This window comes from Ischnura elegans, chromosome 2, assembly GCF_921293095.1.
Source record: "Ischnura elegans chromosome 2, ioIscEleg1.1, whole genome shotgun sequence".
Classification (NCBI taxonomy): domain Eukaryota; kingdom Metazoa; phylum Arthropoda; class Insecta; order Odonata; family Coenagrionidae; genus Ischnura; species Ischnura elegans.
Genome location: NC_060247.1, coordinates 23,642,238 through 23,667,313, shown reverse-complemented (window position 1 = coordinate 23,667,313; position 25,076 = coordinate 23,642,238). Strand labels below are relative to the sequence as shown.

Here is a 25,076-nt window from a genome sequence, read left to right as displayed (position 1 = left end):
GAAGTTGAGTTTTTATTCTACGGCGGCCGAATTATCGAATAATCTATGTTTCAAGTTATTCTGTCAATGAAATATGGAAATATTATTAATATTAAAGTTATCTTCGCTCAAATAGCACACGGGTTTATCATACTCTTATTTTTCCGAAACGCTCATCCCGACAGACGGCATGCATCGAGGCTTTTCTTCTAATTTCCTCCGTGGGAATGCAGACGAAATTATTTTCTGGGGTGTTATTGCACAGAGGAACAATGCACCACTTGTATGTTTTCCTTATTTCACCCATGTTCTCCTTTAAACGCAACGTGGCTCTTCCAAACCTGCAGTTACTGGGCTTGGATCTTGGACTCGTACTGAACTATGACGTCACAGCCAAAGATTAGTGGGGGCGGTATTTTTTAGCCCGCGAAACTCGGGCGACTTTTGGGAGTCATTTTCTAGGGTATAAACTGAATTTTAAGCGGAAAAAAGTATATTGCTGTACTAAGTGTTTACTGTAGTATATCAGCATACTGTTTATAAAAAGTATGCAATTTCCCTATTCTAACAACCCCCTTTTTTTGGAACACTACGATGGGAAAAAATTAAGTGTTGATTATTCCCATGTTTTTGTGAATCAAAAGTAACACTATATTTAGGTTTTATTGAACCAAATTATTGATATTGAATGCCATCTGTATTTTTAGCATGCCAGCATAACTGAGGTAAATTAAGGTAGAGTTAGGTTATCTTTGCATAATTATTGCTTACAGTCATATTTTGCTTACTAGTCATCCCAAATGAATTTATTTTAGTTTCTAATTAGAGTGGGTGGATTTTATCTTAACGGTTGAAAAAAAGTTTGTATCTCGAATATTTTAAGTTGACCATCATCGCTTTCAACAATTTACTTCAACCAAAAAATATATATACATTTTTAGCTATCCATTCTTTAATAGGGAGTTTGCCATCAGAAGCGTCCATTGAGGGTAACATTGTCTGACTGAGAATAATTTGCGCGAACAAACAGGATACACTTTTAGCTTTATTATGCATATTGATGTAATTTTTCTGATGAAGTCGATTGTAAGCTTGGTGATGCTTCAAAATATAAGTGCATTATATGTGAACATTACAAGGATAGACTTTCATCCTTCAGCATTTTCACAAATTTTGTTGGTTGTTATAGGCTTTTTGATATCTAAGAGCCATTTATAAATGTTTTTGAGGCTAGTCATAAAAAGTTTATGGCTCATCTAACTAATATCTGTGCATGTTTCTTGTATCTTCTCTACCTCTCTCGTGTTTTGAGATAATATGTTAATTATTGTAAATTATGAGTAATAATATTCTTGGAAAATTATCAATAATGATTTCTACATTTTTTCAATCACTCATTTATTTGCGCTTCCCCTTCCATTGCTCAAATTGTAATTTAGTCTGACATGCATAGTTTGATTTTTTGGGAAGGCTTGTCAATTTAGATACATATTGGCCATAGTTAGCACAATTTATAAAATACTCATTAAAGCCAACCTCACTTTGATGATGAAACTTAATGAAATACATATTTTGTGTTTCAGTCTTCTCTCAGGAAGAACTAATCATCTAATTTTGTGTTTTTTATTTCCAACTTTTTGTGTCACCTTGTAAGTGAGATTTGGCTACTTAAAAGTGTGGTGAGAGAGAGAGAGAGTAAATAGGAGAGACACGACCCGTTGCTGGCAGTGGTGTAGCATGGAAATTCTTTCGGGGGGTGGGGGCCAAAACCAGGGGGGTTTTGAATTAATTTTGACACTTTTCATTATTGAAAAAGGGTCATTTGCTTAAGAAATATTATAAAAATTCATGAATTTTTCTTGTTTTCTTTGATGAAGGAAAATAATTGTGTTTTTATATTTGGGGGGGGAGGGTCTGGACCCCTCCCTTACCATGCCACTGCTTGCTGGGTGACTTGCTTTTGATAACCCTTCCCTTTTGCAGCAAACTTGTGTTCTTTTAGATGTCAGGGATTTCATTGTTAATGTTGTAATTTCAATGATTAATTGCTTATTTTCATGGCTAAGGCATATCTACTATTTTCAGGTGTGTTTAACTTCTAAAACAGGAACTGTTTATTGTGATTTGCTCATTGAATTCTCTTCAGCTGATAAAAGTGAGCGAAGCAGAATGGTTGTTGCTGAAGCCATGGTGAAGAATCACCAACTTTTGTATGAAAAAGCATTTAATGTCCCAGGTATGTTCTATTCCTATGAAAATATGCATTTATTTGCTGTTTATGTGATCAACTGCTGTGGTGGCGGCTCACCATAAAATATAAGTGAAGTGCCACTTCATCTATTGTTTGAGAGTAAATATAAGAAAATCTATTTTCATATCATTTGAAAAATTCACCCATCGATTTATGTAATGTTATAGTTTTAAAATGTTCTCATAGTTTTATAGAAATAGATAACTTATATCTCTCGTGGGACATTGACCTGTCTGTCAATCACCAACTTTTTGAGTCGCCTTTTAGGTGAGCTTTGGCAACTTAAGAGTGTGATGAGAGGGAGTAAATAAGGGAGACGATACCATGAAGCCATAAAAGATTGTCATTTGCCATAGCTACCACTTGCGTTTGATAGCCCTTCCCTTTTGCAGTGAACTTTTGTACACTTTCCTCATATCCAGTTATCACTGTCTGTGTTCTGGCGACCCATTTCCATCCTTCTGTTGTCCACGTTTAAAAATTTGTGTACTTTCTCCGTAAAATCTGCTACCTCTAGTTGCCAACTGTGTTGTAGTTTGTTGTTGACTAGGAATCCCAATTGATAGGATGGGAGGGCAATGATAATAAGGATCTCATTCAAAGAGACAAACCTAATCTCCAATTAGACTTTGATGTCTAAAGGTGCTGTTGACTACAAACTTTGAATGAGATCTGCCGTAATAACTGAACATATTTTTCTAGGTATTTCATCCATGCGAGTTGTTCCACTGTTCCTAATCATTGGAATAAATTATATCTTTCTATTTGGTGTGCAGTTTTGGGAGTGTAGGGAAGGATAAAGTTATATAAGTATATAATCCTCATTAGATAGTGCCCTCATGATATTGCATCAGTTGAAATTTCCTCAATAGACTGTGGTACATTCCAGACTAAAATTATAAATTGTATATACTACATATATAACTGTTTTTGTTAATAATGTGTTGGAGAGAGGGAGAGGGGGTTGCAGAATATTGTACATACCTTTAAGTGAACCTGTCAGACCTCCTTGAAAGGCCATGAGCCACCACTGATTTGCTGCTGTGAAAGTTTGAATTATTCTGTTTTGTGCTGCTTTTAAGTAGTAAATGTTACAAAACCTGCTCTAATCTTGAACTGTATGTTTCATATCTAGGGTATCCATGTAGTGTTGCCCTACCAAAATAATTATTTTAGTATGTAATTCCAACTGCTATATTCTGCTTGTAATGAATTTAAAGTAAACAGACAATAATTGTTTGTTGAAACTATTTATTTAATTTGGTGAAAGATGATACTATCTTTTTGAAAATCATTTACGTTTTATGAAAGCTGTTTCGATGTCAAAAAGGATTGTGACGACACAATACTTTGTCCTCTGCAGTTGAATTTAAAGTAGAATACTTGGTATGTAGTTCATTGTGATTATTCATTGTTGAGGATAATCACTTCCCAGAAGCTCACGACATTGTCAGCTGCCATGCTGAATGCAGGATCGTTGTTAAAGGCATGCTTTAAAACATACACGGAGAATGCGTGAGGTTTGGCGGCACTGGTCCATGAGCAGATTCACGATGTTGACATGACGGAGGTCTGAGAGCGACTGAATTTCTGAATCTCCGGGCCATGCCTGCTGTCTGCTGATTGGCAAAGGGAAAGTCACGTGTTGCGAAACTTACCTCCCCTCTCCCCCACTCGCTTTAGCCATGCCAGCTCACCCGCAATGATAAAATGAACGGAGTCTAGTGTGTTAGAGGAATATGAGTGGAGAAAGGGGGGAACCATGACAAATTTTTATTGCCCTTGGGCACTCGGGGGAAGACAGATCATTACCGTATTTACTCGTGGAAGCCACGCACCTTTTTTCCAGAAATGCTGGTGAAAAAAGTGGTGTGCTCGGCTTACACAAATCCTCAAAATTATATTAGACCGCTAAAAGTGCTTAGAAGTTTTTTTCCCCGAGAGCGGGCCCAAAAATTGGGGGTGCGCGGGATACACGAGTAAATATGTTAACACGTTGCGTACGGATGGCGAGAATTCTCGTCATTTTTTTCCCGAACGTTCCGGACGGATGATGAAGATTCTCGTCATTTAAGCACATCAACCTAAACAATTATAAAGCGTATCGCAAGCAAATACATATTGATGGCGAGAATTCTCGTTATTTTTTTCCCGAACGTTCCGGACGGATGACAAAGATTCTCGTCATTTAGGTGCATCAACCTAAATGACGAGAATCTTTGTCATCTGTTCGGAACATTCGGAAAAAAAAATGACGAGAATTCTCGCTCTCTGTACAAAACGTTAAATTTAATTTAAACTGATACAAAATTTTGGAATTGTGTAGTAATCAGGGGGAGATCAGAGCTACATTTTTTCAATCACTCATTTACATATATGCGTTTCCCCTTCCATTGCTCAAATTGTAATTTAGTCTGACGTGCATTGTTGGATATTTTTGGGAAGGCTTGTCAATTTGGATATCAGCATCAAATTTGGTAGGGGGGGAGGGGTTGTGATCTGTGTTTGGGGAGTATTAAATATTTTCCAGAAGAGAAGGGCGTTTTTACAGTAGGCTAAATACAACTCAAACTCCTGTCACGTTTGGGACCTGTAGCCATGCATTTACATTTGCCCTCTCTTAACTCCTTTGCAAGAATACAAAAATTATTAAACTAATTTAAAGTAAACATTTTTCTAAGTATAGATAAACATTAATCTAGTGGTTAACATATAGCAGGATGGCGTAATATTTTATTTTTGGTCTATTTTTCAGCTTGGGATCACTGCAGAGCTTTGGTCGTGCTATTGGATTTATTGGGAGACCACAGTAGATATGTCAGAGAAACTGCTGCCAAAATATCTGAGAGTTTTGATTTTTCCGAAGCTCATCAGAAATGTTTGCATGGTGATGAAGAGAAAAGTAGCAGAAGAAGTAGCACTGTAGAAAGATGTTTTGAAAGTCCTGAAATGCCCATTCAAGATCAGTATCTTGATATCAGTCCAGAAAGATTGAAAGAGCTCGTGATTTCTCATTTTTGTAGAGTTTTTGGTTCATTAAACAAATATGAATGTGTCATTACATTGCTGGTCCTAATTTTAAGGGATGAGGGCTGTGAAGAAGGAGATGATAGCATGAATGAGGTAATTGAGTTAATCTTCATTTGAATTGTATTATTACTAATTTTTCTCTTGCAACTAGGGTTTTATTCAAAGCGTAGGTCTTGACAATGCTAGAATTAGTGTCTCTTTGGTAGTATGTTTAAAATTTTGTGACATTTACTTCATCTTTGTTCTTTTAAAGTAGTAGATTTGTCATATTTTTAAATTTTCAGTTAACATAATAGTTTTGTTTTCAAATCATGCATGACCTATTTATATCTTAAAGTAATAGGTTATAGCAGAGCATCTTAAAATTCACTTTTTGTGTGATTGATTCTTACATTTTCAATGAAATTTTCGGTTTGGGATGCTAATATCTGAAATGGAAACACTCTTGTATGAGTAAAACTTTTCAAGGATGGAGATAACTTCTCTTTGGAATACAGAGTTGGGATCTTTTAAAAGTGAAGAGTTGTAAAACTGATCAAGGAGTTGTCACAGTGCTTCAGATTGGTATTGTGTCATGTTTTTCTTACTAGTTATGCTTGTTTATTTATTGGAAGTTTTAATTTATATTCTGAAATTTACTTGGCTCAATTTATTAGCATCCATAGCAAGTAAGCATTACGAATATGTATGTATCATGCAAGCAAAAGAATGGCTAGAAGATTAGAGGTTAAAGGAGAAAAAATGAGTGGCTGAATTGCTTATCTTGTAAATTTAATCAGGTATTGAATGTTGCACTCAACTATAAAATAAATTAAAAAAGATAAAATTGAATTAATCATTAATCATGGACAGGGAAGCTGAAAATTTTAATATCCCAATTAGGTGTTTCATTGAATTTCTGTGAGATTCTCGGACTATAGAATAAACACAAGTTTTTGACTCAGTTAAAACTGTTTCACTCTCAGTCACATCTCTAAGTGATGAAACCCAATGGCGCAGGCAGAGGCATCTTTGATATTATTTAGAATTATGACCTTGAATATAAATTTATAGACAATAGATAGTGTGGAAAAAGTTCATTAGCTAAAAACTAGGCTATCATTGGTTCTTGTCCCTATGACATTCCTGGAAATATTTGAACCTTAAGCCTTAGAATTTGGAATTGCACTTTAACTTTTATGTTTTGACTTCTGTGATATTAACTGCTTCATCCTATTTTGTCATGTTCTTTATTTTTCTCCTTTTCTCTTACCAGTCTACATTTATTTTCTCTTATTCTCTACATTTAAGTTGACAATCCTCTCTTTTTTTTATGTTTCAGGAACGAGTTTTTGACAAGGGGGAAGCTAATCTCTATGGAGAATGGTTGCCCCTGGCAAAATTATGTGCTCAGTTACTAAGTGAAATTTTAGATGATTCTGTGGTCAGAGACTGCTCACCAATACCAGCTTCAGTTATGTCATTAGTTGGGTTGGAGGGTTCTGAGGCCTCCACAGTATTGGATCTCTTAGAGCTGGTCATTTCCAGGATTAATGAAAAGATAGAAGCATGTGAAAAAATGTGTGGAATGGATTTAAATCCATTCTTAACTCCTGGGTATGATGCCATTCTAAAAGAAGCATTTAAAGTTGGTTTAGCATTAACATCTGCAAAGAAAAACTCTTATGAAATGTTTATATTAAGTGAAGGCTTTTTCAACAGATTGACTAATTCTAAAATCTTATCTACATTCGCTTTACTTTGTGAATGAGTGATCAATCAAGATGGTTAAAGTGGTGAGATTTATTGTGATGATGAATTGTGTGGTTTTATTGGACTCAAATGTGTTGAATTTTATGGCTGTTTTAAGTTTCGGTGCTAAATATTTTCATATGAGCTATGGAGAATTAAATGAAGATTTTTAATCTGCAATTTATTAATTTCATCTTTTGATTTTAAAATTTACAGAAATTACATAATAATTACTTACTAGGAGTTTTAAATGCTAAAATATGCACTAAGTTATAAATTTCTAAGAACTTTAAATTTTAACACCAGGAGGACGGGAGTTTGGCGCTACCCAGAAGTATGGCTAGGGGTCATTTGACCCCGAAAGTGTCTTTTAGAATACAAGGTTTTTTTTTTCATTTTCATTTAATCTTAAGTGTTAATGTATAAATTGTGAAATCAGTTCATTTGAAAACACTTTTTAACATTTTTTAATATTATTTCCAATGTCAAAAATTAATAACATTTATTTTTTTAATCATGAATTGAGTCATATTTTGTAACCAATTACAGGTATAATCATGAATTTACACGCAAAATATACTAAAGTTCTCTTTTATGTTTTAACAATAGGCACAGTGGATTTATACTATTTGTGTAAAAGTTTGAAAAAATATTATGTACTTTGTTGTACATCTCAGATAGACAGTAATTTTTTTAGCATTTGTTGGCACGATTCGGTGATATTTGGCCCCTTTTCTTATTTGTGCCCATGGATGTGCCTGTTGGATTTGAAGATGCATAACTGAATTGATATGATGAGGTTGAGGGTTGCATCAGTGAGATTCTCAAAACTTCTTCCACCTATTTTTGAATATGTTTCCTATGGCTCATTTTTTAGTTTCATTGTAAAGCACCCAACTGTTAATTATTGAGGCCAGATCCAATAATTGTAAAATACATAGACAGGCCACCTCCGTGTAGATGGCTGCTTGGAATATTTTCGACACTCGCTATCCATTATGTCATCTCCCACTTAGTTTTTTTTATAAAATAGGATGGACTCAGGTTATCTTTTATTTGTTTTGGCAATAGTGACATCTGAGTGCGGAGAAAAAGTGCATTCTTGTTCTTTTTTGCCAGATACTGCATGCGAGTATGGCCTAGCCTGTTTTTGAACACTCCTGTGGAATGTATTACAATTCGGGCATTACGATTCAGGCAGACTGATTACGATTACGCATTCGGGCAATATTATTAATATTCGGGAAGACCGAAGGAGATAAGTAACTCCTGTTTTTTCTGATTGTCCCTACAATAGATATTTTTCATTTTTTTTCAAATTTTCAATTAACGGGATCAATGAAAAAAAATGGTTCAAGTTACATTTATTCCAGAATTTTTTGCATGGTTCGGTCAATCTAGTAACTACATATTCCCACAATGCTTGATTTGATGGGCTGTCTTCATCTTTGCCACAATATGGAAATGCATTTAGGTAGTACATATTTTGATTTCACATATGTCAAAACCCAGTGCTCGGTTCCAAATTTGTCCTGTTTATTTGGCATATACTGTATAAAAGGGCACCTGCGTTTCATTGGATAGAGCTGTTCATCGGCTGTTGTTCTTTCACCTGGATCCTAGCAGGCTCGAGAATTATTAACAAAATGTTTCCAAATTTCATAAACCTAACAAAATTTAACTGTCCTCAGTTTTTGACTACCAAGTCGCTTTCAAATCAAAGCCTAAATGCTTCGTAATGTTCCAAAATCGATCCCTAGGCGTTGTGGTAGAGAATATTTTTGAACCATACGTTTTGTCCCAGCAACTCTTTACTGGCAAATGCCTCTGTCCTGAGATGCCTCTTGCATGTTTCATAGCGATAAATTTTAGAAGTTCTTCTCTCAACAAGTTCCAATCAGCGCTTGAAGTTTCCTATGCTCCACAGTGTGTTTTATAATGGTGTCCAAGAGGGTACCCCTCACCAACAAGCGGAAGGCATTCAACACTGAAGTTGTCGTATATTTATTTTGGTCTACAGTGACGGACCTGGTGCTTAGTGCAGAATATTTTGCCTTGCGAGTCTCCCAGCTGGGATGTGATCAGTTGAAATCTCAAACCTCTTTTTTCCATCACAAGCAGTTTTTCTTGGTGTGGATGATTCTGGAGGGTTTCTGTAAAAATAAAATAAATAAATATAATACTGATAAGATAGCATTTTACAGTTTTTTATGATTTACTCATTTCAGCTCTTATATTTTGTAAATATTTTCAAGAAAAATTCATCTAATAAAATAAAATGCATACAAATAAAATTCCTTGGACTGATGTTTCCAATTCATCGTTACTCCATGCAACGGCTACAGAGAAAATCTGAACTGTGGAGGGTGAGCTTTTTGATATACATACGAAGTGATTTGGGAAAATCCATTCTTCAATAATTTAATATGTTTAACAGAGAAACCCTGGATGGTAATACATTGGTTAGGTTGAAGGCATTTAATGAGGAAACTATATGGGTCTAATACTTTAGAAAAGTTCATACGAACTGTTATTGTTTGTTGAGATATATGTATTACCAAAATTTTTAATGTTTCTTATTAGGGAAATAAATTTTACGATAGTAGAAATTCATTCAGGGCTATTTATAATGAAAAAAATCAAGCTGTAACTGCATTGAAATGCTAATTTTATCGCTTTGCACCTTTTTATGCGCATATGGCCGATGCGAAGGTCTTAAATTGAAAGAATCCCTTATTTTCCCAGTTTTTTTTTTTGCATCAACATAAGTTCTTTAAATTTGTTTATGCATCACATTTTTGCCCATGTTTCTTTCGACCAGAGCAAAAGAGCTCTCAAATATAAATATTTATACATCTAAATCAACTGTTTAATGAATTTGAGGTGTTAAGCATCAGGCTCTTCAGTTTCACTATGGGCCTTATCCCATTCTTGTACCCTACAGTCGCACTACCAGGTGCAACATGACTTTCAATCTCTAGTGTACGGTAATAAAATAAATTCATACTTAGATGATTCCACAAATTTATTTTCACTCGAAAATACTCGGGTGGATAACCTGTGAAGGCTGAAACCGGTTGAGTTAAAATAAATTTGTGAATCCAAATGAGTATTTTTTGTATTACTATGTATAAATGCCACCAAGTAAACTTGCCAAACATTGATTTCATGGGTATATTGTTCCCAAATTATGGTGAGCACAACAATATACTCCTCCTAGGAGCCGATGGGCTATCATAGGCTATCACTCCTTGTGAGGTTGAGAGGTCATTTTCATACTACAGAAATATCCCGACTGGCTCTTTGCATCGGTTTACGGGGGAAACTGCATAAAAATATTAAAAATAAGTCACATACGGGTGTATGCAGCGTGTCGTGATGGAGATAGCCCCGACGTTTCGCGACCGACTGCTGGTCACTTTTTCAAGGGCATAGTGTTGGAATAATGATAAAAATATGTTGTTGAAAATTTTGATGTGACTTTAAATAAGTTAACCTTTGTATTCTGTTTCCTTAATTTATATGCTATTTTATTTGGGGTTTTATCCTTATTCCTTTCCACCAGTAAGCCAAAAAGTAATCATATATTTCAACCCAAACTTTAAACATCGGTTGCTTCTTTATTGCATCAAAAATAAAAGATTCTTGGAAACCAGATGGGAAGCTATCACACATTCACAATTTTCATTCACAGTGGCATCAGTTAATGTCAGATGTGCATACCTTAGCTTCACAGTTTTACCTATAGTGGGGGAGTTTGCTTCCGTGCAAATGTTACACTTTGGCACTTTCGTGCATCTAGTTTGGTGAATGGTGTTAGGATCATTTCACGGCATAAGAAAATATTCATTCTCTATGGTGTTTGGAAATAAAGGAATAAAACTTTGTCTGGTTCACTATTATGTATATTATTATGGGCACGACCCGGGTTTCGTTACGTAGTTACATCTTCCGGTGAAGATGATGAAAACCTGAAGATGTAACTACGTTACGAAACCCGGGTCGTGCCCATATTAATATAATATGAACCTGACAAAGTTTTACTCCTTTATTTCCAATATGGAGAGGTTTCACAAAGTCAAGCCTGAAGTTCTCAGTTATCTATGGTACTTTGTGAGTATTTGCAGAGAAAACTAGCAGAAACGGCTTCCCCCTTGATTTTTGGATGTTTCATCTTGAATATATGCTATTCTTGTGTATAGCAGTGGGTTGTTATTATTAGCTTAATGACTGTACACCCATGGATGTTAGTTTCTCACCATCGTGCTTTCATCATCATCACTGGTCAACAATCCTAAGATTGGTTTTAAGGCCTGGTTATACGGTACATTAACACATACAAGTTAATGTACGTTTGCGTGAATGATTTTTGTGGACCGGAACGGAACATGTACAAATGCATGAACCAAATTAGAACAGGTTCTATTTTCCGTTCATGCATTCGCACAAGTTGGGTGGTTACACGGTGCATTTTGGCGTTCATTCTCGCATTCATACATTCAGACATTAACCCGTACATGTTAATGTATTGTGTAACCAGGCCTTTATGCAGTGCTCTCCACTCAATTCTCCTATCAGCTAATCTTTTCACACCCACATGTTTCTTCTCTTTCACATTCTTCTTTACCTGTTCCATATATTTCGTTCAAGGTCTTCCTTTTCCATTCTTGCCATCCATTTGTCCCTCAACAATTGTCTCCATCAGGCCATCATGTCTCAAGATGTGGCCTATAAGGTTATTCCGTCTTCTTATTAAGGTTTTCATGAGGCTTCTCTTCTCTCCTACTCTTCTTCAGACTTCCTCATTTAATTTGGTGGATCCATTTGATCCTCATCATTCTTCTGTTGCATAACATTTTAAAGACCTCTATCCCTGCTTTCTCTGCTGTGGTCATTGTCCATATAGGAGCATACTCCAAATGTAGGTTCTTATAAATTTTTTCCTTACTTCCATATTTAAGCTACTTGCTGTAAGCAGGTCTCTCTTTTGGTGGAATGCTCTCTTCGCTTGGGCTATTCGGATGATAATTTCTTTCTTGCTTCTCCCGTCGCTTGTGATCCTGCTTCCCAAATAACAGAATTCATCCACCTTCACTAGTGTTTGGTTCCCTATTTTAATCAATGGTGGATACAAATGGGGGGCACAGGGGGCACGCACCTCCCTTGCGGGTCCGCCCGCATTACCTAACATTGCAGAACCACAATTGTGGCTTTTTACTTCGCAAGATGGCATTGGCTTGTACATGCGTATAATCATTTTAAATAAAACTTTCTTAAACCTTGCTTGTGACTTAATTATTTGTCATTACAACAAAATTAAAGGCAGCTAAAGATATCTTTTGCACCCCCTTGAGTTTTTTCTGTATCCGCTACTGATTTTAATGTTAGTCTTGACTTCTTCTCTTCTGCTGCATACTATTATCTTGGTTTTCTTTGCGTTTATTTTCAGTTGAATTTTTCAGGGGGCAAGCACAAGGGGGGTTCATTTCACTAAAAATTGTATTTCATGCTTTCTTTCTAAATAAAATAGGAGTACCTATCTGCGAAACCACTTGGTGCGATAACAACTGAAATAGATACATATATATTGTATTTGCTTCTATCTACTCTGCCTTTCCTAAAGGCGTCGATGGCCTTAGTTGTCGGCCGTCTTCGCCAAATGCCAATTTAATTATGTATATCCTCCGTCGTGTCTTCGGAAAACTATAGGTTTCCTCGCCGTCATGTAGCCTCGGGAGGAGATGAGCGTCGGGCCCTGCCCCAACCACGTCCGATACCGGCGGATGGATAAGCGGTTACCGCTCCGGAAGATTGTGCACGCGATGTTAACGGAAGGGCCTTTTCAAGCTGCTGGGCCATCCGAATGCGTGGATGTAGTGCATCTCCATTTCAACATATCACACAGAATGATAATCACTTTGGAAACCGGGGAAATCGTTTTCAGACTCACCTATGATAAGAGCGAGTCACTCGCCGATGGTAGTTTCTAATCGTGGGCTATTTTGCGGCCTGCTCGTCGTCATCATTCTCTTCCGCACACTCTCACCGATGTTCACTTTTCATCTGCGGTTGATGACGGGTTAGCCAATGAGGCCTAGGGTTTGCAACGGAAAATTTATTTATTTATTTTCATCGCCCCGAAAACAGCTCATTTAAGGCCTTTACATCGGGGGATATAACATGAAACAACGACCATCACAAACAACAATGCTCTGGGTAGGAACAGCCTACCCGGGCGGGACTCGAACCCGCGACCTTCGGTTTGGCAGGCGAGGACTTTACCCCGCCGCAACCGGAAAGCAGAGATGAAAATGCGGTTTTACTAAATATGTCCTTATTGTTATATTTATTGAAGAAACCATTTGAGTTGTAGTCGGACTGGAACTAGTCATTGATAGGGTCTGCTGCCTCAAGGCAGTGGTGGCGGAACCCAATGGCGTCGTCAGCATCATCACTTTCCCCGTTTGATAGAGGACCAATGGGGTCATATTAAATTTTTTTATACATTTTAGGGGGGGGGGGGGGGGGGGGACTGACTTTTCAAATATTGGGGGGACGGGTCCCCTATGGCGGCGACGCCCGTGGCGGAACCCCTTGCAGAAGGCTTGTTATGGGGCCCAAGTAAGCCAAGGAGTCGAACCCTTCTAAAGTTCCAAGAATAATATTTGCGACGTCGCTGCCTTCTTAGGTCATTTTTCGGCAGCTTTTCTAGGAATCGCGATGATTTCTGTGGTTAAATGAATGAGAAACTGCAAGTAGGTACGAGACGAAGTGGATTTGTCATGAGGCCAACAATGAGAACCCCTTGTCTAACTTCAAGAAAGCTCATCACCAGCTCCTATCTATTTTCCAGCTTTTCTTCCCACGTACCCCTGAAAACCTCACCTATATGTCCTTGAAGTCAGTTTCCGTAGCAGTAGATCGCCTATTAATCTTCAAATTCGCTTCAAAATCGTTTGATATTGTCCTCGTAATTCGCGTCCCCAAGGTAGTAAGAAGCCTTCAGATGGTCACCTGGAAAATAGCCGAGGGAGTTGAAGGGGTTTCTGCCCCCCCCCCCACCCACTCCTCCCGAAGTTTTTCCACGCATGACGATTGCCTTTGATTCATGCCATAGAATACTCTGATTTCTTTGGGTAGGCGGAGTTGGAGTGCTAGTGAGGAAATAAAAAAAAAGGATAATTACATTTCGCTACCGTCATAGCCGAAACTATTACAGTGAGCCTCATCCCCTTCTCCCAAGAACATTTCTGGCCACGTGCTTGATGATTATGGAGAATCATCGGACAATGCCTTGTCCTTATTTTTATGTCAATTTTACGAGCTGATCGCTATATATTTGGACACTTTTAAAGAGTGCTGGCTCTTGATAAGGAGACCAGCCGTGATTGGTCGCTTTAACTGAGGTTCAATATTCTCTCCTTGAGAGAATTGTCTTTACATCGGGGACATGTCGATGTTCCTTCGTCTTTCCCATTCGCGTCATAGATTGCTTCACATTTATTTCCTCTTTGATCCACGCGGGCTGCCTTGCCGGCTGTTCCGTTGGGTCTCACCTTGGGTCTTCCTTCTCTTTCCTCCAGTGGTTCTTCCTGCCTTAGTTGGCGGACTTTTTGTTATCAAATGTCCCAAAAAACAAGCCAATCCAAATTGCATCCCCGACCGGATAATTATCTCCCGTGCTTTTCCCAAATTGTCATGCAAGAAAATATTGCTCACCAATTCTAACCCATTTCTGCCGTCAATAGAGTATTTGCACGTTTTTGGTGAGGCCTGTTAAAAATATCAGTTTGGTTTAGTTAAGCAAAATTCCAACTCCTACAGTCGTACGACCATGGGCGAATTTGTTATTAACAAATAAACATTCCAAAATCAATGTTGCGCTTAAAACACTCCGCCGCCATGCCAGACGGCTTGTGACGTCAATCCCCATACTCAACTGACTGCAGTTCCTCCGATCATCTGCGATTGATGGAAACCTTGTTTATTGTTGTTTACGAACACTGAGGTGAATCTGACGGAATAAACCATCTGTCCTACTATAAATTAGTGGTATATTTCGTACAATAATTCTTTAAGTTCGTAGCCATGAGCGAAGATAGATTAATGGCTTGTGGGACAAAATTCCGGAATGAATATTGTTTTGTTCCGATACGTGGGAGCACCCGTGTTTCTACACCGAACAAGATTTTTGTGGATGTTCCCGATAAGCCTGAACTACGACGGAAATGGTTATTGGCAGCCCGGAGGGATCTTAAGTCGATGCCATTATTACACACAAAAGAGTTTATTATTCCATTCAGAAAGGAGAGACTAATGCGTAATACTGAAGCATATGAATGTTTGAGATCCAGTTATTCTTGTATACAAACGGCCGTGTATTCATTGATGATATACATTGCATATTTTTTCACTTCGGATGCTTACTTTCATTATGTATGCTTGATGACTATGGAAAAACATAATTGGTAACGTCAGTATTTTAAGCATTTATACTCGAAAAGCAGATATAAACAACGTTGGAGTGGAAAAGGAAAATTTAAAGAATTTACAATGCAGTAAAGAATCGTAAAGAAAATAACGTTACGGTAAATGTATAAATGGTACAAATTTGATGCATTGCAAATACCTACATGCGAGCAATTAGTAACATATGTTTACCCCTAAAATATTATAGTTGAGGAAACACAACAACCTGCCTCCCTACATTTAAATTTTCAAATATTGACAGCATAAAAGTGCGGAAACATAGGGAAAAATAGTTTACTAGAGGTGTTAATGAATAAAAAACTATGCAAAATTACCCTTACTTGTACTTATTTATTGCTCATCATATCACAAATAGCACTACCACGCACACATTTCACGAGCTGTCTTTTTAATACTTATAATCAGTATATGCCGAATCAACTGTTTCAATGAAGAACTTGGCTCACAATAAATATAAAACACTATTATGTAACACTAATAAAGCATAATTATCGGTTTTCCAATCACTCTGCACACCACACTAAAAGAATTTGCACTCCTTAAAATTCGTAAGGATTCTTCACATCTCACTTCCCACACATCACTAACAACTTAGAATCAGTTTACGTTATTTCACGTTAACATTGCGAAGACAACTAAATGAATAGACTGAAACAAATTACCTACTAAACCAGTTATTGTAACATCAAAAAACTTGGAATTTCACTATCACTCCTACCGTAACCAAAATACATATGACCAAAACAATAACGAACAAAAGCGCAACGAATATGCGTGAAATGTAAACAATGACTAAATCTCAAAATGAATTGGCAATAGGTTAATACGTAATAAAATCAAACAGAACTTAGAAGCGAACAAACGAATGCAAATTAATACGCGTTCGATGTATCCCTAAGGCACAACTAGTCCAAATATGAAACATATCCCCTTCGCAATAGTCAGATACCTTTGATCGAAATGCATACGGTTGGTTGAACCAGCATGGAAGAAATAAATTCCTCGAAGATGTTACCTTCACTCTTTACTTCATCGTCTATATGCAATCGAGTTAGAGACTTAATTGTTGGATGAAACGCTTCACGAGTCTATTTTCTCCCAACTCGGGAGACAATGAAGTTACAGACCTTATAAAAACGAAGATAGGCCCTAGGTATACACCGATCACGAAGGAGTCAACGTCTGTGAGGTTATTTGAAGAAGCCTTAACGAAACCAGGTTCCATTTTGCAAATTTACTTGCAGAAAAATGAAGAAATATCGCGTAAAATACGTGAAATATAAGTTATTCGTCAATGATCCCGTCTGCTTGCAACTATAATATGGGAGATGACGTCACGTAACGAATAGCCAATTACAGGTCGTTTTACCCTCCAGAATTTCGATGCTAAAACAAAGGTTATTAAAACTTAAATAATAAATTAATAACAAAACACATGGAATTTTCATTAAACATATGAGAACTTCAAACATGTATGCACTAAATGGAAAGGGTTTCATGCTTATTCCTCACCCATGCAAACACTCTATAGGGACTATAGATGATATTTTATTGAATGATGCAAGTTTACAGCAAAGTTAGGTTACTTTAGTTTAAATTAGGTTGGTACTTAATTTTTTTTCTTTATTTTCCTTTTTCGCGTGGGGGCACCCCTACCCCCATACATTCGCCCTTGTCCGCTGTGTAAGCATGAATGAAGAGAAAGTAACGGTATTTCCTTATCTCATTACCGCTAAAATTAAATCATGGTCATTAATGTAGTTAGCCTTTAGTTTGAAGCAAAATATGTGATAAATATTTGTGAAATAGATGCTATTGTCCACAGGGGTGCCGACTTACAAAAAATATTGGGGGGGCCCAAACCGGGGATCTTGCCCCGGGAAATTTTATAAGTAGTGAGTTCTAAGTTTTTTAAGCATTTTTGAAGAGTCATATGACCAACATTAGAACACTGATAACTCGAATCTCGATATCTGGACAATCCGGGGAAAATCGACAAGCCTGATACATTTTTTCCTCACACCTATAACGAATTTTTGAGGGGGTTCGGGCCCCCGTAGGCCCCATGGAGTCGGAGCCATTGATTGTCCAGTCATTATCAGGCTCCAAATTCGATATTCTGCTTAAACAAATGGAAAATTATTCATTTTTGAATTCCAGATTTTTGGTTTGGATCGTAAGGAAATCGCAAACACGTAATTAGCGGCTCTCAGAAGCAGATAGAAACTTGAAGTGATTGAGCTTGAGAAGTAATTGAGAGAACTTGAGAAGTAATTGAGCTTCAGCCGGGGTTGAAATCAATGTCGGAGGTACTGAATCGAAATCTAATTTATGCGGGTGGTTTTCCTCTATGATTTTTTCACAGTAGGCTGGAAATGCTGAATGGGGAAAAACTCGATCCTATCAGAACTAGGCGACTCTTTATCTGGACGCCGAGAGGTCTTAAGATTTAAGTTATGATCTAGTGGCGGGGTTAATTTATAACTGAGAGTACTAATAAATGACTAAAACCTGTCACCTGTCCAGGATTTCGCTGACAAATCTCCACTTCGACCAGAATTTCCCAACCCTTTGGAATGAGAAGCTAATATTTAATGCGGAATATTGGGTACATTTTGGGTTATTGCCCCTTTGCTCTGATGAATATGATATTCAAAGATGTTCTTAGTAATCCTGGAGTCGGATGGTTACAAATTTCTGAGGGAAAAGCTATCGGAAGTCGTGAATTCGATCCTAAATATGAGAATCACGGCGGTTTTTCTTGCACCAAGAGGTTTCGCACGTACCTATCCTGTATTATTGGGTAAGCAAGTGTGCTAATCGGAAGCAGAATCGATATGCAATAGCGGCTGAGCCGGGTTTTAACCCTAATGAGTAAACCAGGATCATCCGGAGGGGGAGTACGACCAGTCTCCCGGGCTCCAAAATTATTCTCAGGTACAAGGGCGTATCCAGGGTCAAAACTAGAGGGGGGCAAGCGGCGGTCGTTCAAGTTTTAACAAGGATCAGAAAAGGTTAAGGAAACCAAAATTTCAAGGCAATCATTACTACGCTTTATTAGTTTTTAAAATTATTTGCTCGAAAAGAATATGTTTATTTTAATTACATGTTGTACACTAATATCAATTTTATTGGATATGAATAAATTTGTTCAAAACTTTCGCTTTGAAATAAATTTACTTTTGCTTCTGTGGGGGGGGGGGGGGGGGCAGCTGCCCCCTGCTGCCCCCCGCTGGGTGCGCCCATTCTCAGGTTCATGAATGCGAGAAAAGAAAAATTTACTCGGGTCCCCAAAAATCTCTGGGCGACCCTGACATAAAATGTCATCTTATGTGGATGCTGTGATAATGCAAACCTATCCACCAACTGCTAGTAGCTGAAATACCTTGAGTAGAAGAAGTTACAGTATCTGCACTAAGACCTAGTGCAAAAGCGAGCAAGTGTTAATGTCAGTATTCGGATAAATTATTTTTCTAAACATACAACTTGTGTTTACTAATTTTACCTACCTTGATTAACCCTCTTATTACACTCCTCCAGGTATAAAGAGCTGAGTAGTCCTGGTTAGTGTAAGTTAAACTCATTACAAACTTCTTAAAATTCGCTAATAATTACAAGGCTGTTTATGTAGATAATAATTTTTTGGAGTGAAATTCATTTCTCATTCCATCGATGAAATCTCTGATACAAAATTCCATGATAGCTATTTAATTCTTACACCAAATTTTACCAACGAATCATCGTAATTCACAATATTTACGAAGTAAATTTTGTGTCACATTTTAAGAAAATAAGCTCAATTTAATAAGGATCATTCCTACACCAATAATATCTTCCCGGAGAACTCGCTGTGATAAACTGAACTACAGGTTTGACTATGATCAGTGATTCCTACGCTTATTTTATTTTTATTCGAATTTCAATGTGTAATCATTTGCCGAGGAAATATAATCCGTGACGGCAGGGGAATTATTTACCGTATTGGAGATGATTTTAACTGAGTGATCGTGGCACATTCTTGGTATTTAACAAACCGACGATAATTGCTATAAATATTGGTAGTATTGTGCGAAAATTTGCCAAATGTGTAGAATTAGAGATGTGAGTTCCCGCGCCACATTAAACCACCAAGGCATAGAAAAAAGTTTGATGATAAACTGAGAGGACGATAAGAGTGGAAGCAGATAGAAGATGAGTGTCGAAATGTGGTGGCCAGAAAACATCCTGTGCTGGGAAATTCCGGGAAATAGTAAATTGGTATCATCCGCTCCGAAACTTAGGAGTGATATAATAAAAGTTACATATAATACTACAAAACGGGCCTGACAATTTCGTAAAGACAGCACTTAGCTCTGTTCATTTTGTTTTCCTAAATAAAACGTATATTTGGCTGGATACTACCCTTGAGTATTATTCTCTTGGGTCCACCTCCTAAGTGGGCAATTCCAACACCGTTGCGCGCAGGACGTCCAAGGATACAAATCCGTTCGAAATGTTTAGGAGATGCGGTCTTAAGTTTGCCCCCTGCAAATGTACCTCCCCCGAAATATACCCAATCTCTCCATGCAACACTTAAGAATTTTTATCTGACTCTGACCTCGTGTCATTACCGTTCGAAAGTGTTGAATAGTTAAAAAATAATGCGTGTCATAAAAAAATTGTTCCTTTTAACGCTGGACGAAAAACAGTCCGCGCCATTGCATAGGTGAAGGAATCAGGGGCAAATGAGGCGGGAGGATATGCATGTGCAGAGGTCACTGTGAACGCGAAAAAGTGAGAGAAAGCCAAAAAATCTTTTAATTAATTTATTTATTTGACACAATCATTGTCGTCAGCACACACGGGAACGGAGACAGTTTGTGGCCTGGGAGGAAGCTTTCCGTGGTCTACCGTCAAGACCGCTACTTATCTACCACGGAGACGAGTATGTTCCGGTGAGGGTGGTCTCAGTGTTATGGGGATCGCCACTAACGACACGAATAACTGACGTTATTCTTTCAGATCCCAGGCAACTGTCAATTTTTTCCGGGAATTTCCTTTTCCTTTATTTTTCACCACTTTCCTCCGTGGCGGAGGAGGAAGGGGAGGTAGAGGGGGGCACAGCGCGAGGGTGGACTCGGGAGGCAGCACTAGTTCGACCTCCTTCCGGGGAATCGCTTCTCTTCCTCCACTCCATTCCTGTATATAATCTCCGGCGTGATGTCCGAATATCACCATTGCCCCCTCAGCGAGCGCTCAAGACAGCAGTAGACCACTCTCCTCTGCTCAACGTTCGCTTTCCTTCAGTGGCCATACCACACTTTACCGACATCCATTTCAGTACTCTATTTTATTATCAGTCGACATGGCTTTCTTTACGGCTACCACTGTCGTTCCGTCGCTCTTTGCCGGCATGCTGCTCATCGTCCTGCTGTTTCCTACCGGTGTGCCGCGAGTGAGCTCCGCACCTGTGACTTGTGAACCCCACACCCAGATCATGGAGGAGCCGAAAGAGGCGGACAAGGATACTTCCATCACGCTGGACTCGCCTCTCTGCCCCTGGAATGTTACCGTCGACTACAACCCAGAGCGGATTCCGAAGAGCCTTCGGAATATTCGTTGTGCGACAGCGGGGAAGGCGGATTGCAATTGTGCGAAAAATAGGATGTGCACCGAGGTATCGCAGAAAATCACTGTGAGGTACCCATCATTGAACCGAGAAGAGGAGTATACCCTTCACATTGGATGTGTGTGCTCAACTGTTGATTCGTACCAATTGAAGATAGAAAAGCCTGAGATTTTATAGCTGTCACATTCCATGGTGTAGCTGGAAGACTGTTTTGGTGGCATATGATGTTTGTGATAATGATTCGTCTGTGATCTCCGATCATATTGATCGATTGTGCATCATATTCCCTTTGGCCTGAGAGGCGATGTGTTCGGTTTTTCCATGGACACTGATAGAACTTAGGTATTTATTTAAATTATTGTTTTTAGAACAGAATTAATTTTTACCAAGATTTTTGTGATATTTATTTTTAACTTATTTATTTTTTATTGCTAATGTGGAATCATCTGAATTTTTCAATTTCATTTCATGAAGCTTTAATTGTCATAATTTTGCATGAGTCATCATGCTCGAGAGAGAAGGTATTTTGAAGTATTTTGAACATTTGCCTTCATCATTAATTTATTGCATCATCGCCATATTTCTTATAGAAATGTTCATCTTATGAACTCATTGTGTGTACGAGAGAAGCAATTTTATACATGTGGTGCGTATGCACATTTTTAATAGTGCAATTTTATGCATTTTTATTTAATTTATATATTTATTAAGACTTTTGTCTTTGTTTGGGAACGCAAAGCCGCATCCATCATTTATATGAGCTCAAACTGTGGCATAATACTATTATTTATTTTCTACGTATTGCTATTTAAACTATTTATTGCACATTTTGTAACTATTTATCTGTTAACGCAACAGCAAATTTATTTTTCTCAGATTGTTCAAGTTTTTGGAAGAGTTTTGGTGGCAAATTTATGTATCCCATGCAGTTTCAAGTCTGTTGCTAATCTGAAATTCAGTCGAAAACGTGGCTGGTTACAAAGTATGTTATTATTCTGATGCAAATGACTACCTGAATATTTCGAATAAAATATTTTTATACTACCTTACATTTTTATGTTTGTTTTCTGCATTTAAATCCAAAAAGACTATTGTTAAAAAAATTCTTATCAACGAGATCAATGGATTATTACTATATGTAGTAACCAAAATTGGCTATCAAAAGAGCACAAGTGGTATTTATTTTGGCTGAACAAAATTTTGCTCAGTTGATCCATGAAAATTGTGCAGTTTAACGCACATAGATGTAATATAAAATTAGCAAAAACTAAGAAAAATTTGTGGAAGCTAAATAAATCCAAATGAATTTATTTCGACGGCACCTTTTTTTACTCGTTGGATTAGAAGCCGAGTTTATATTATAGGGTACAGTAAGTAGGAGCTTGAAACCTCAATCTTCTATTTAATGCTGTAATTATTCGGTATTTATGTAATTGAAGAGTTACGTGGACTTGCGATGCGGAAAAAGACATTGTCTCTTAATTTCGCACGCTTTTTAGTCATCTATGGCGCCGCCCCGGCGCTTTATTTTCTCTCACCAATATTTTCATGGAGGAAGTTTTTTCAGAAGTTTGCTTTAATTCGTTAATCTCCTTGATAAATATATATTTGCCAAACAGACCTCTCAAATTTCAACGGGAAATTGAAGAGGGTTAAATTTATTAGATGGTAAACTAGGGGAACGCAAGCGGCTTAAAGGTATAAGGGAATCATTTTATTGAAAAAGGATGTCTACTAATTTGGGCTTTGGAGACCATCTGATGAACATCGCATAAGGTTAGTTATCCTTTCCACTTGCTTCGGATGTTTCAGTTTTGGAATTTTGTTGTTGTCTCCGAAGGTAGGGCCAATGATTCAAATATATATGCCTTATGGTCTCAAACAGGGGCGCTCTAGCCCAGTCGGCCTGTCGCCAAGGGCCCCGAGCTTGGGGGACCCCCCACAACGCTCGCGTCAATAGTAAAGCGTATATGAAAGGTGTAATAAAAAACTCAGATTACTTGAACCAAATGTATTTTAACCGTGAAATTCTACGTTGCTATATTAAAAAAAATAGTCTGTGTAAAAAGAGTATATAAAAAATAGTAAAATTGTGTCCGGAGATAATGCTATTTTGGAAGGGTTATTCGTAAAGCTAACAGAGGTTCCTTTGGATTTCAGTGCAGCTTCAGGGAAAAAAAATCGCTAAAATAGGCAATAGAACCGCGTAATATACCTCATTAAATTTTATAAACTGTGGAATTCTCACTTTTCATAGTATTTTTATTGCGAAATTACTATTTTTATTCACTTTTATGTAGTTTTTAAGAGCCACATTAGCGTCTAAATCTATTTCCGGGCATACTATTTCCTAAAATTTTCGAGGGGAGGACCTTCTAAAAAGCGCATCAAGAGCCTCATCAGCCGAGGGCCCCCAATCACCCCAGAACGCCCTTGGTGTCAAAACGCACATTATGAAGTTTCTTCAATATCAAACCATGAGACAATGCTTATTAAATAGAAACAAATAATATAAACGCACAAATTTGCGAGGGTGGTCAGTACGTGGTATTACTATAACCTGCTTGATTAACATAGTATCTTAAGGGTTTCGAAAAATACGACAAGATGTAAAAATTTATTGCAATTGTAAATGTTTTTACTATATCCACCACGATATTCGCTGATAATGAACACTAATTCACTTGCATGGTATTAATTCAGAAACGAACGCAATTGCTTGTGGGCGTTTACCTGTAACTATCGTATCACCAAGGATTTACACACCTTTTCTCATAGCATACTTGTTATTTTCAAAGAGGCTATTGAGATATTTCACTGATATAGTGGCAGCAATATTCAAATTCTACAATCAGCTACTTTCTTAACAATATTTCCTCCAAGGTTGGTCCCATAAGTCACGTACTACAACAACAGGCTCGCAGTCTTTTCCCTCTTCTCCAGTTTTCTCGTTGTCTTATATCTGCAGTCATTTTTTTATAGTTACGCGCTGTAACACCAGGTGGCTGGCAAATCGCCGAACAAGTCCAGCGGCGAGAAGAAGGAGATGAAATTTGTGTGTTGTGTTAAGTTTTTTTGTGCATTTAATTGTGTTATGTGTTGTCAAGTCTTCTAAACTTTGGAAACCATCTGATGAACATCGCATAAGGTAAGTTATCCCTTCTACTTGCTTCGGATGTTACAGTTTTGTAATTTTGTTGTTGTCTCCGACAGTAGTCGCAATGATTCAAATATATGTACCCTATGGTGTTGTGTTACGGTTTACAAGGTCCATTTATTTATTCACTACAGTATTTACAACGTGAAAGCGTCTTTCGTAGGATAGTGATACGTTATGACCGTAAAATGACTTGTTTCTTACTGATGGTTATCTTCTGTCATTTAATTTCATGTTCAATTTGTAAATTTAACAGTCATTGATCGTGCTTGAGACTTGCTGTAAAGGATTACGATGATGAAGTTATTGTTTTATTGGTGGGTGGTATATTTCTTAAATGAATGGAGAAAAATGCCTTATAAATATGTCTGCCTGTTACTTCCTATTGTTAGGAATAGACACAGAGGTAGGCGCATCGGTGAAATTTCACCTGAGCATAATAATGCAAATTCTATGCAATAAAGTTTCAGTTTCATAATTTGCCTAAATTTATCGTAAAATAGTTGGGATCAATACAACGTAAATCCATTGTCTTCCCTGTCATTTAAAATGTCTATATTTGGAAACAATCTGCAAAACTTAAAATCTATATAAACTATATACTCGTGTGTGAGAGTTTTCTTTTCATATCAAATGATGTTGCCGTTCTAATGTTGTATGTTTCGTGAAGCTAAAATCAAGACCAATCGTTTAGTATCAGCGTAGGTATCAGTTCGTTAGCAATTTCCGAAAAATCGATTGCACTGATGGTCTAGTTACAAGCGATAAAATGTTGAACACGTATTTTCATCTGAAATTAATTACTCAGTAATTAAAAAGCGGTATCAGGT

The 25,076-nt window shown here is 37.4% G+C and overlaps 2 protein-coding genes across 16 annotated transcripts in view; both read left to right on the top strand.

The window, feature by feature from the left end:
- LOC124153475 (thyroid adenoma-associated protein homolog) overlaps positions 1 to 7,171 on the top strand; it is a 55,914-nt gene extending 48,743 nt beyond the window's left edge. For all 5 annotated transcript variants that reach the window (XM_046526657.1, XM_046526659.1, XM_046526658.1 and 2 more), the window contains 3 exons: positions 2,065 to 2,215; positions 4,986 to 5,353; positions 6,582 to 7,171. In XM_046526657.1, the coding sequence (XP_046382613.1) occupies positions 2,065 to 2,215; positions 4,986 to 5,353; positions 6,582 to 7,010 (948 nt within the window). In that variant the 3' untranslated portion in view covers positions 7,011 to 7,171. The remainder of the gene's footprint in view (positions 1 to 2,064; positions 2,216 to 4,985; positions 5,354 to 6,581) is intronic.
- Positions 7,172 to 24,112: 16,941 nt separating this feature from the next.
- The window catches only part of LOC124153473 (uncharacterized protein CG43867), a 681,094-nt gene continuing 680,130 nt past the window's right edge, over positions 24,113 to 25,076 (top strand). For all 11 annotated transcript variants that reach the window (XM_046526646.1, XM_046526651.1, XM_046526649.1 and 8 more), the window contains exon 1: positions 24,113 to 24,237. The gene's annotated coding sequence lies outside the window, so the exon portion shown is untranslated. The remainder of the gene's footprint in view (positions 24,238 to 25,076) is intronic.